The sequence below is a fragment of the Gloeophyllum trabeum genome (genome assembly GCF_000344685.1).
Source record: "Gloeophyllum trabeum ATCC 11539 unplaced genomic scaffold GLOTRscaffold_00001, whole genome shotgun sequence".
NCBI classification, from domain to species: Eukaryota; Fungi; Basidiomycota; class Agaricomycetes; order Gloeophyllales; family Gloeophyllaceae; genus Gloeophyllum; species Gloeophyllum trabeum.
Genome location: NW_006920410.1, coordinates 2727529 through 2738708, shown reverse-complemented (window position 1 = coordinate 2738708; position 11180 = coordinate 2727529). Strand labels below are relative to the sequence as shown.

The 11180-nt window shown below is 52.2% G+C and overlaps 2 protein-coding genes across 2 annotated transcripts; both read left to right on the top strand.

Annotated features, from left to right (window-relative positions):
* Positions 1-1800: 1800 nt before the first annotated feature.
* On the top strand, positions 1801-3564 carry GLOTRDRAFT_68898 (uncharacterized protein; the record flags this gene model as incomplete). Its single annotated transcript, XM_007862996.1, has 4 exons — positions 1801-2249; positions 2316-2559; positions 2615-2786; positions 2837-3564. The coding sequence occupies 4 exons, from the start codon at positions 1801-1803 to the stop codon at positions 3346-3348; spliced, it is 1377 nt and encodes a 458-aa protein (XP_007861187.1). The 3' UTR covers positions 3349-3564.
* Positions 3565-4986: 1422 nt separating this feature from the next.
* Positions 4987-10599, top strand: GLOTRDRAFT_53441 (uncharacterized protein). Its single transcript, XM_007862206.1, has 9 exons — positions 4987-5161; positions 5444-6430; positions 6506-8747; positions 8801-9145; positions 9208-9526; positions 9583-9779; positions 9830-10110; positions 10162-10239; positions 10290-10599. Exons 1-9 carry the CDS (start codon positions 5044-5046, stop codon positions 10322-10324), a joined length of 4602 nt encoding a protein of 1533 aa, XP_007860397.1. The 5' UTR covers positions 4987-5043; the 3' UTR covers positions 10325-10599.
* Positions 10600-11180: the final 581 nt, after the last annotated feature.

Sequence of the window (11180 nt, the reverse complement as noted above, 5' to 3'; positions counted from 1 at the left end):
TCGCGCCGGGCTGCGAAGTGAATCTGATCATAGGAAAGTTTACGGTCTTAATCGGATTACATAAGCAACTCCCGCCACCGCTGCAAGTCAAGCTCGGGAGGCGGGCAGATGCAGCCTCCTCCATGAGGGTACGGTAGGGTAGAAAATTCGGAATAAAATTTATTTGAACTATAGTACATGTGCAGCTACGGTACAGTGCAGCTAAGTAAGGAATAAATACCAGGAGCAAGCAAGTAGGTCAGCTAAAGCTCGGGGCAAGCCACAGATCTGGGTGCCGAGTGGACTGTGATGCCGCGGTTGGGACTGTGAATTTCCCGACCCGAACCTAGCTGAGGAGGGGGTCGATTTTGGCGCGCGCCCGCGCCAAATCGCGTCACGACGCGATTTCCGCTGGCGAAATTCACAGTCCATAGCCTTGGCATTTACAGTCCCTCGGGTAGATATCTGGTTACCTCACCCGCGCGTTCGTAGGGTTCCCGAGCGCCTGATGTGCTTCTTTGACCCTCAAATATTACTAACAATAGCATAGATTATATTTGCAAGTATATACAATATTTGAAGCACGGGAGGCGTGTATCTGGCCCTCCAGCAGGCCGGGATGGACGGGGAATGGAGAGGCCGGGGTCCCAAATGGCGTGGGAACTGGGACTGTAATGGACTGTGGCTCCCCCGCCACAGGACCGTAGATCTCACGGAAGAAGTCTCTCGCTCCTCGCCGCTCCCTCGTCCGACGCTCGTTTGATGTTTGGATATAATATGCTCCTATCATGAACAAGATTAATGCCATAGATGTCTACCTTCGGGACCTTGGAAAACGAACTCCGGACTTATTTTCCTGTATATTACTTATACCTTAGCGAAGGGTCTCCGATGATTTCCTGGCGCAGCTATCATGGCAAGAGAAACTTTCCTCCGCAGTGATAGGTCTGCGATGTTTGTTTGACATGTCTGTGTGGCGGTGAGTTGTACGGCACGGGAAGGCTGCAGGAATTCGTCTCTGGGACGCGCTAAGTCTCGAGATCTTGCGGACTACAAAACTCTTTCTAGTCAGATTCCGATCAACTTGAGGGCAGGGCGAAAATTCAACTCAGACAAACTCAGCTGCCAAAATGTAAGCAGCCGGTCGGCGAATTAGAGTTAACGACGCGTATACTGGATTCCCACGCCAAATGTACCAGCCTGTCTACCGATATTCTGCCCTCAATAGCGGTACGACAGGGTGGTCACGAGCCTATGAGCAGTCGGCCGAGTTGCAACGCAGTCACTTCCCCATGATAGTATCCTCAATGCTGGACAATCCTTTGTTCTTGGCATCTGCGTCGAAGGGAGAGAAGGAGAATATCATCAAGCAGAGGGAGTATCCCATCGCGTACAATCCATTCCAACGGCCGGGCCAAAGGACGCTAATGTCGGCGAGACTTCCGAGCGTCCCCAATGGCTTCACTATGCGGGTCGTTGGATGCGACTGAGGAGAGGTACTGGTATGTCCAGAGCTGCGATCCGGAAGTTACAGAAAGCTAGTAGAAGTGCAGATCTGAATGAGGAAGCTTTACATGTACATGTTTGACGCATATTGAGCATGCCTGTCAACGGTGTTGCATCAGTTCCCCCCGTCCTAAGTAGCTAGCAAGGGGACGTAGTGACGCTTTTCTGGCATAGACATTGTCTGCGCTTGCGGTGGTATATTAGTGCATGTCCGGCCACACTGGCATGAGGTCCGGTTCAGCTTCGCACGGTCAGTTGTGGCGGTGAATTCACAATTAAGATGTGAATCATAACACCTCGCATTTCGTAGCCAAGATGTCTTCGTTCAAACGGAAATCGACCTCCAAGCATCCTACTCTATCTCATGGCACCCGTAGTTCCCCATCTTCGGCGACCACAGTCATCACATCTACGGGGGTCCCGTCTTTAGATGATATCCTTGGGGCTGGTCTGCCGCTCTCTTGCTCTTGTGCCATTCTAGCTTCTGATTCGCACTCTGCCTACGGAGAACTCATCGCGAAGTATTTTATAGCCCAGGGTCTGGCCGTGAAGCAGAGAACTTTGGTCATCGGCGATGGAGCAAAGGAGTTCGTCTCGGAATGCATGTGGACGCCTGGTACATCAGGCTCGTCGTCTTCGATACCGAGCACGCCTGGAAATGAGGACGAAGAGGAAAAGGCCGGAGAAGATGATAATCGAGTCAGAATCGCATGGCGCTACGAGCAAATGAAGCAATTCCAGACCTCCGTTAATACTACCAACTCGTATGTGAGTCCCAGAATCGGAAAATCCTGCTCTAGAAATAACGTTGTGGTATGTTGGCACGCAAGGTCGAACGGCGAGTTCTGTTCGACCTTTGACCTAACTGCTCGAATTCCGAATCAAGTTGTTGAGGCTGCTTGTCTCGCCGATGAACTCATTTGCATACCTGTCTCGCACGCGGGAACGAGCTTTGCTCCTCGTGATATACTTAGAGATGTATTGGAGGCACTGCAATCGGGAAAGCAGGCGCAGGCGACCAGAATATGTGTGCCCCATCTTGGCAGCGCGGAATGGGGGGATCTGACGCAGAAGGTTAGCCTTTAAATATCTAATCTCTAACCTTGATCGATGCTCAAATTCTTTGCAGGAGATCATCCAGTTCCTATATCATCTACGTCGCATAGTACGACATCACATACACGCATGCGTTCTGATTTGTCCTGCTCCCCATATATGCGAAGATCATTGGGGCGGGCCAGGGTGGGTGCAGAAGCTTGCATGGGTCTCAGATGCCTGTGTGGCGCTCTCCGCTTTCGCAGGTTGGTTTGGTCATTGCGTTTGCTATGGTCTCGTTCTGATGACCGTGAAGGTGATCCTTCGATGTCTGCATTGTTCCCATCACATCACGGATTGGTTCAGATCCACAGTCTACCGGCCCCGCACACGTTGTTACCTCCCAGTGATCGATTTTCAACTCTTCGGGGGGTCTCCGCCTCTGCTTCTTCCGCAGGCGGAGTAGGGGAGAACAATCTTGCCTTCAAGTGCATGCGCAAGCGGCTCATCTTCGAGACTTTGCATCTGGACGTCGAGGGGGGAGTCGGGGAACGCCGTACGACCCCAGCGGCAGTGTCCTCCGTTGTCGACTCTACAAGTCTTGGTGGATCATCAGTTGGGCCGCTAGCACCGACGGGCACTTCACGGGCTGGGGGGGATACAGCGGTCGTCCAAGTGCGACTTGAAGGCTCCCGCCTCCCGCTCAAGGCGGAGAACGCGCCGTCAACAATCACGGATGTCCACAAACCTACCGCACCTCCGAAAGCAGCCAGGGCAAAGAAAAAGGTTGCCTTTAGATCTGACGCTCCTGACTTGTACGATTTCTGAGGAATGTCAATCCGACTCCCGCTTGCTCCTAACGGTTCTGTCGGTTTTCTCGCCTCCCTCGAACACCATCTTTCCGTCACTATTCAAGTAGGTCCCTCACGGACATCATGGGGCAATGGACGTGTCCACGAGGGCGAGCCGGCGCCATCACCGAGATTGCATCCCCTGCATCACTTGCGGCCATGCCACAATCATGTCGTAGCGTTGCAAAGTCTGGTACACTTTCTGACCAATCTGGGGTGACGACTGCTTAGTTGTCAAAATTTCTGACAGCTTGCTGATTTCTGCTAAACTCTCAGGCTGCAGTAAGGGCGGCACACGAACACGTTTCCGATTCCTCTAGAATCGGTTTACTGTTCAGTAGTTGTATAGGGCTCTCTGGTGATCGAGAAAGCGAGCGCTTAACAGGGGTTATACCACTTACAGCCCAAATTACTCGAAATGTAATAGGAGCACTGCTCATAAATGGTAGGTGGACCGATCCAAATCTTACCGCCACCAACAAATAGGAACTATTACCCCTTATGTCAAGGATAATTGTTTTGTGTGATGGAAATTAATTCCAAATATGTAGGGTGGCACTGTCAGGCATCCCCCGGCTGCCTAATGGCAAGCATCCTGTTGCCTACGGTACAAGCTATCACAGTGTTGAAAACATGTTGTATACAGTACACTGACTCTACAGTAACACTGATCGAGGGTGGCGGAATGCCACCCTAGGGCAGCAAAGAAGGCACTTGTTATCTATTCCTCAGATATATGTAACTGTAAAGCTTGACACCAAGTATCTGATGGATCGAAGACTCTGACCGCACCGGCAGGCCGCTAACTTGAGAGTTAGAAGTTGATATCATTCAGTATCATTCAGGTCAAGATGAAATAACTATGAGCATTGTTGATGCCGCGCAGCGCCCGGGGAGCAAGAAAGATTATTTCCCTGCTTGTAGAGTCCCTGCCGTGGGTTTACCATAGACTTTTATATGTGAGGAATCGGACCTGGCGTGCCGCGCAGCGCCGAATACCTCCCAAGTTATAAGGTAATCAATGATTACTGTCTCGTGCTAGTAACAATATTATGGCGTCAATGAGGTGGGGGCTGTTACTGGCCAATGACAATGAATCGCAGCAAGTAACATGGAGGTGTCGCTGTCAGTAAGACTCGGATGCGCCCGATAGTCATGGATATATCACATCGGATGTAACTTCGAATTGTGCAGTGTCGACAGCAATGCGTGACAAGCCCGACTGGAGAATTCCGACGTATACACGTAAATTAACATGTTGGATGTCCCATGTACATGTCCTGCGCAGTTCGTCTGGATTCTGCTATTTCTGGGCCTGTCTCGTTCTGGGATTCCTGCGAAGCTGCATACATTTCTGGACCCGGGAAAAGGATGCGGGTGTATTTACTTGCTGCATGAACGGAACGGAGTGCATCAAAGAGCATTGGTCTCCAAGAGCGTAGACTCAGGCGATGGCTGACAGGTGAGTTTTCTAGATCTGTTCAGCGGTGACATGGACCGGTGCCATGCGCGGTCACACGGATTTGACCTGGATTTGACTGCCTTACTCGATAGTGACCCCGAACACCGTCATTCTCGGCTGTCTTACCTGCTTGCCCTGCTCCCGTCTGACGACCAGTTGCCGACGTGCTCATCGACGGGGACGTCGCCGTACGACAAACCACGACTGCCCATGCAAGCCGATGGGTTTGAGCCTCAGGACCAAGGCAGGGCCGACAGTCCTGTCTTAGGCTCATATGCGCCGAACGGGCCAGAGCCCCTAGAGTTGGACCAAAATGGCCATGTTATAGGTGAGCTGCACGAACATCATGGGACTTTGAACGTTTGGCATCTGGTTCGTTGCGAAAGGACAGAGACTATCCTGGGGAGAGAGCCGGGGTAACGATGGGCGTTTATTTTGGCTGATGATGATCCTTCGTGGGATGCCGATGGATGCTATATGCAGTCCGAAACCCTGCTGCCAGATTCGAGTCTGCCAGCCTGTTCCTTCTCCTCATGCTGTTGCTGTGCCTCTGCACGGGTCCCGTCGTTCTGAAAGTCGCTCGTTACTCACTGTCGTCCGTTCTCATCAGACTTAGGATACCTTCGGGATCATCCCTCTGCTGCTCTTCCACCATCCCCGTTTGATCCCAGTAACGCCGGCATGCGCTCTCGGCCACGGGCACCTACTCCTTCTGCCAGCCTTTCACCGGCGGAAGATGACTGCTGGTCTCCAAGTTCTGTCCAGCAGTTCAGTCCACTCTCTCCACAGGCTTCTTACCTCAATATGGAGTCACCAGTCTCGATAGCATCCCCTAATTCGCCGTCGACAGTCCAGCTGTCTCATCCCCATTCACCAGTCGTCCGCCCGTCCTCCTTTGGTGACGACTCATCGTTTCTCCTGGATGGCAATTCAGCTCGTTTGTACGCACTCACAGCAAAAATCCCCGGGCTCCCCGACCCCTCTCAGTTCCCTGACCCATATCCCTTCCGCAGACCCAATAACTCACTGAATTCTCCTGGCTACGGGTTCTCCTCGGGTGGATCTTCCAGTGCGTCCACTAGATCCTCTGCGTACACTTCCGGCGGTAGTGCTCTTGCTTCCAGCGACCACAGTCATACGCGTATCGAGTCTGATGTGGATGAGCCAAACCAAAGTGTCGGCGTCGCACATAACGACGTCTTGCAGCCCATTCGCGATCTCAACACTTCTGCTTCATTTTCACAGTCGCACCAATACGAGCTCAGGCCATGGTCGTCTGCGGGGGGCAGTCGGTCTCGATCGTCGTCAATAGGAAACAGCAATACCAACCCACAATCTGACCATAGTCGGGTTCGATCTCAGGGCGAACCTAGTTTCGATACTTCCTGGTATCCTGTCGACGAGCGGGACGAACTCGGCTTGACAAGTGATGAAGAGACGGATGATGACCTGGGGGTCGACCTGGATGTCGAGGGGTTAGAGGATGATGATAGAAAGGAAGAGGATGTTACAGCGGCTGTTGTAGTAGTGGAAGAAGGGCGTGGGTTGATTGTTCAGGGCGAGGGCTTGCCTGTGTCGAGTCTTCAGGTTCAAGCAGGTACGTTCCTAATGTCTTTGTATCTTGATTTATGCTAAACAACCGGTGGACGACGTCGCATATTGAATGGAGCAGGCACAACGCACCTGCTACTGGCATCGTCTAGCACTCCGAATGCAATCCCATCTTTCCTGACGGGTGTTCTTCCCCAGATCAGTTCCTCGATCCTCGTCCTTGACATATCCGCTAATTTCCTCAGCGCCATCCCTCCCGCTCTTGCGTCTTGCGTGAACCTCGAAGAGCTGAACATTGCCTATAACCCCCTTCGTGCTTTGCCTATTTTTCTGGCTAACTTGACTTCACTACGGGTGCTCATCGCCGATAAAACCGGCATCACGACGCTACCCTTTCCGCTTAGCGCTCTAGAGAAACTACATACGCTCAGTATCCGTCAAAATAAGCTGCACTCTTTGCCCAGCTGGTTTTGCCTCCTCCCTTCTCTTCAGACGTTGCTTGTTGAGGGAAACCCCTTCCAAGGACCGTGGAAGGCGCTTGTCGATCCCTTGCTAGCCAAGACACCTATGACCCCTCCTTATCCTCCGTCGACGCCAGTTTTCCCTCTCCCGTCCGCAAGCATCCCGAGCAGTACCGCAGGCACGGAGACCGACATCGATGACTTTTCTGAACCGTCGTCTCCTGTGCTAGATGCAAGGTTGCACTTGGGCGCAGAAGACGAAGATACTATTACCCCTGCACGTGCGCCCGCGCTCAGCCGTGCTGCGACCTCACCTCCTCCTACCCAGTCCAATGATGTTGCTCCAGTTGCACCACCTTTGTCACGCACTAGGACGACACCGAACAGGGCCTATTATGACAAGACCAGACCCAACACCGCCTATGCTGGAACTAAATCGAAAGGCGTAACGAATGTCCAGCATCCTCCCTCTCAGCGGATTGTGGACTCTGGTTACTTTGGCGACCGCGACTTGCGGAAGATGAAGAGTGCGGGGGATCTGCGCAAAGGTTCTGAGGTGTTGACACCGGCCCTTGCTGATACTCCTCCCACCTCTACCCCTAGGCGGCCTTTAATTCACATGGCTTCCAGTTCGAACTTGCTCAGCAGTGCTTCTCAAGAAGCAGGCCCGTCTGTGTTGCCTAAGCGGTATGCTAGTCTTGGTGTAGCTTCAGGTAGCCCTCGTCCCCGGTCGGGCTCGCGGCCGAAGCTCTCGAATGCGCTTTGGGATAAGCTCGCAGCGGAAGAGGACGAGGATGCGGTCCCGGTAACCCCTCCTTCAGCGCGTATGACTAGCCAAGCGGAGATATCACCTCCTATTGATCGTTATGCAGGTGTGAAGTCCAGAGGCTACGACGATGACGTTCTTGAAAAGGGCATTGTGCGTCCTCGCAAGCCGAAGGAGGAGAAGGAGAGAGGTAGCAAATGGGGATTCTTGAAAAAGATGTCAATGAGCAAGATGAGGACGGACTCCCCATCCGCTTCCCGTCCGTCGTCTCGACCTACAACCGCGCAAGGTGGCCCTCTAGCAAGTCCCTTCCCCAACGGAACGTCTACGGTGCCAGCTCATGCAGCTCTGAGACCTACCAACGATCGCCAACAGTCACAGTTACAACCGGACACTCCACAAATCGATGTCCGGATATCCACGACGGGTGCTCTAGGCTCCATCCCAGCAAGCTCCCACAGTAATACTGCGGGGAAACACTCGCCGAGTAGCAAGTTGGCTCCCTTGACAGGTTCTTCACATTCCTCGCCTTCGAGCGCTCTTCTGCTACCGACATCACCTACTGGCAACGCTCGCAAACGAAGGAGCTTCTTGCCCATAGATGCGCCGCCGTCGGACTTAAATATACCGATCCCTTCGCCCTCTGCTTTTGTCCCTGGCATCACTGCTATTGGCGTAGATGACGAGCATGGGAAAGGAGAGAAGCTGCTGTTCAACTCCGAAGGCCAGCATTCGAAAGCCGAAGACCGTGGACGCGATGCTTACGCGCGCGCCCTGCGGTCGGTTATGGCGTATCTCAAGGACATGCATGACCTTGGATCATCTCAAGGAAGTATCCTCAGCGTATATGGATCACCGGTCGTGGATGGCGGTTCAAGTACGGTGGGGTTCCGTAGACCAACTCTGGTCGAAGGTGGTCGAGTCACATCAGACGGTTCAATTGCATCAACTTCGTCCATGTCTTCTTCGCAACTCAGGTCGCCAGAGTCGTCGACCATGTTGCGCGCTGGCAGCGCGACACAGACTCTTAGTGTTGCGACTACGGAGAGCGGGGGCTCCGGACAGGCCGGCGAGGAAGAGCGGAAATACAAGGACAATAAGGGCAAACGCGGCATGATAGTGCGTGAGATCATAGAGTGAGCTCCTCCTATTTGTTCCTGCTAGGGATACTTGCTGAGGAGTTTGGCAGGACTGAGCGTACCTATGTCAAGGGCCTCCAAGAGCTGGTGGATATTTACATCAAACCTGCTTGTGCACCAGCAAACGTACTTAGTGGCGTAGGCTCGAACAAAGAAACCGTTGTGCCAGCGGGGGAGCGAAAAATAGTATTCGGTGGTCTCGAAGCTTTATTCTCCTTCCACAAGGAAAGCTTCCTCCCGGCTTTAGAAAGGGCAGCTGCCCCTTTAATGAAGCCAGCCTCTGCTCTAGCTGAGACTGACGCAGATGGGCGACTTTCATCAGATGCAGCCCGCGCCGTTGCTGGTACCTTCGTCTCACACGCGGCATTCATGAAGATGTACTCTACGTACATTAAGTTCGTTCGATCGTCTTTCCTGTTACTTAACCGTTACTAAACAATATCTTCTGCCCTTGCAGTAATTTTGATAACTCTGTCCAGAGGATAAAGTACTGGTCATCAAGTCGTACGGTTGCTGCAGGATCACCGCCTTCCGCAATGTCACCATCCTCGAGCACGGCCCAGCTCGTTGGTTTAGGCCTGACTATGTCAGCGGTAACTACACCGGGTGTCATGCCTGACGGGACTTTAAGTGGTTCCGCTCCGCTCACTACAAGTCAACGCAAGAGGATCAAGACATATCTGAAGCGCTGTCGCTTGAACCCCCGCCATTCGCAGTTGAATCTTGAGGGTTATCTACTGTTACCTGTACAACGTATCCCGCGTTACCGTCTTCTGGTTAGTGGAATGAGTTCGCCTGTGGTTTTGACATTGTCTCATTGCTTTTTCTGCAGCTGGAAGAGCTTGTCAAGTGTACTGCTCCCGTCAATGATTATACGGATGATCCCTTGGACAGAGCCTTAGCTGAAATCACCACATTGGCTACTAGCATGAACGAGGGCAAACGTGAATCAGAGTCTCGTAGAAAGCTCGTTCAGTGGCAGTCTAGGATCAGAGGAAAATTCCCTAGTCCGCTTGTCCAACCTCACAGGTAGGTGTCCATCCGCATTGCGCTTCTTACTTGCTAATCCCTCTGTTTAGGCGTCTAATAATGGATGGTCCGCTGCAACTGACTCGGGTGGTGCGTAAAGCGACAGTGCCGTTCGAGACATTGGACACCCATGGCGATGCTACGACTATCCAAGTCGAATGTCTGATGCCCGAATTGACCCCACGGTCACTGATGGGTGTCTTATGCAACGACCTATTGGTTCTATGCCGCGACCCGTCAGAGGGACGGGACCCAAACTGTCAGGTGGATTTATGGGCTGTGTTACGTATGCAGACGTTGCCCCAGCCCTGCTCTATCGTCCACGGGAACGGTAAGCTGACATGCTACTGCCTCTCCTGCTCAGCTTACCGTATCTTTTCAGCCCTCCGAATTGTCGATAATAAGGCCATCTTGTACTTCGACGTCCCTTCTTCGTCTGACGCGCTTAATTGGTTTAGAGGTATGCTCTTCCTTGCTCCTCTTCGATCAACTGACTGAGTGCGATTGTAGCCATAAATCTGCACATCCCGGCTTCGAAGGCCTGATCCACGACGCTCCTTTAAAACCCCGATCCCCATATATCTCACTCCTTCCATGGTCTTCGTCATGCGGTTGCCTTCCACATCTTTCATCATAGTGTCCTATTGTAACACTTACCATATTTTATTGTCTCATTGACTCGCCACCTTCCTTCTATGTATTTTGGACAACAGTAACAATCCTTGGTCAGCCAAGTAGAGGCCTATGTTGGGATTGTTTGACTATGATGTTCTTATTGTATAGACTGAATGCCAGTACATTGGTATCTAATTGCCACAAATCATATAGCAGCGCGCGCCTTTCGCGCGCTGCAATAGATATTAATGAGGGACTGTCATTACAATGTAGAGTACAGTGAATGGGAGTGGCTGGAAGCCAGCATCCGGTGCGTTTGTTACTACGCTTTCCCTTCGACTGCGGTAGGTAACGGCGGCAGAGGTTTTCCTGTCGGTGCCTTGCGGTAGACTCGAACATGCCAAGCGTTCAAAATATCCTATCACAGCGTATTCAGCTATCATTCGTGCAGTTCTAATGAGGTGGCCTCACAGTCTGGGTGCCAAATATGAGAAACGCTGCTAGCGGCACTGCAAAGGATAATGCAGGATAGTCAGGTGCAGCGATGATCCTGTACGACCGTGACGCACTCATCGCTATGAAGACGTTGGATAGATCGCCGTTGAAATTTGACTCCGAAACGAACACGAGGGAGACCCTGACAGAGACATTAGAATTGCTAAGACAACAAGATGGAAGCAGATATTGAGCACGTACACTATGGAGAATACACCGACAAGGGTGAATATACCGGTCCGCAGTGCTGTTGTGAGTGACAAATGCGGAGCATGTTGAGTGCCGTTCTTG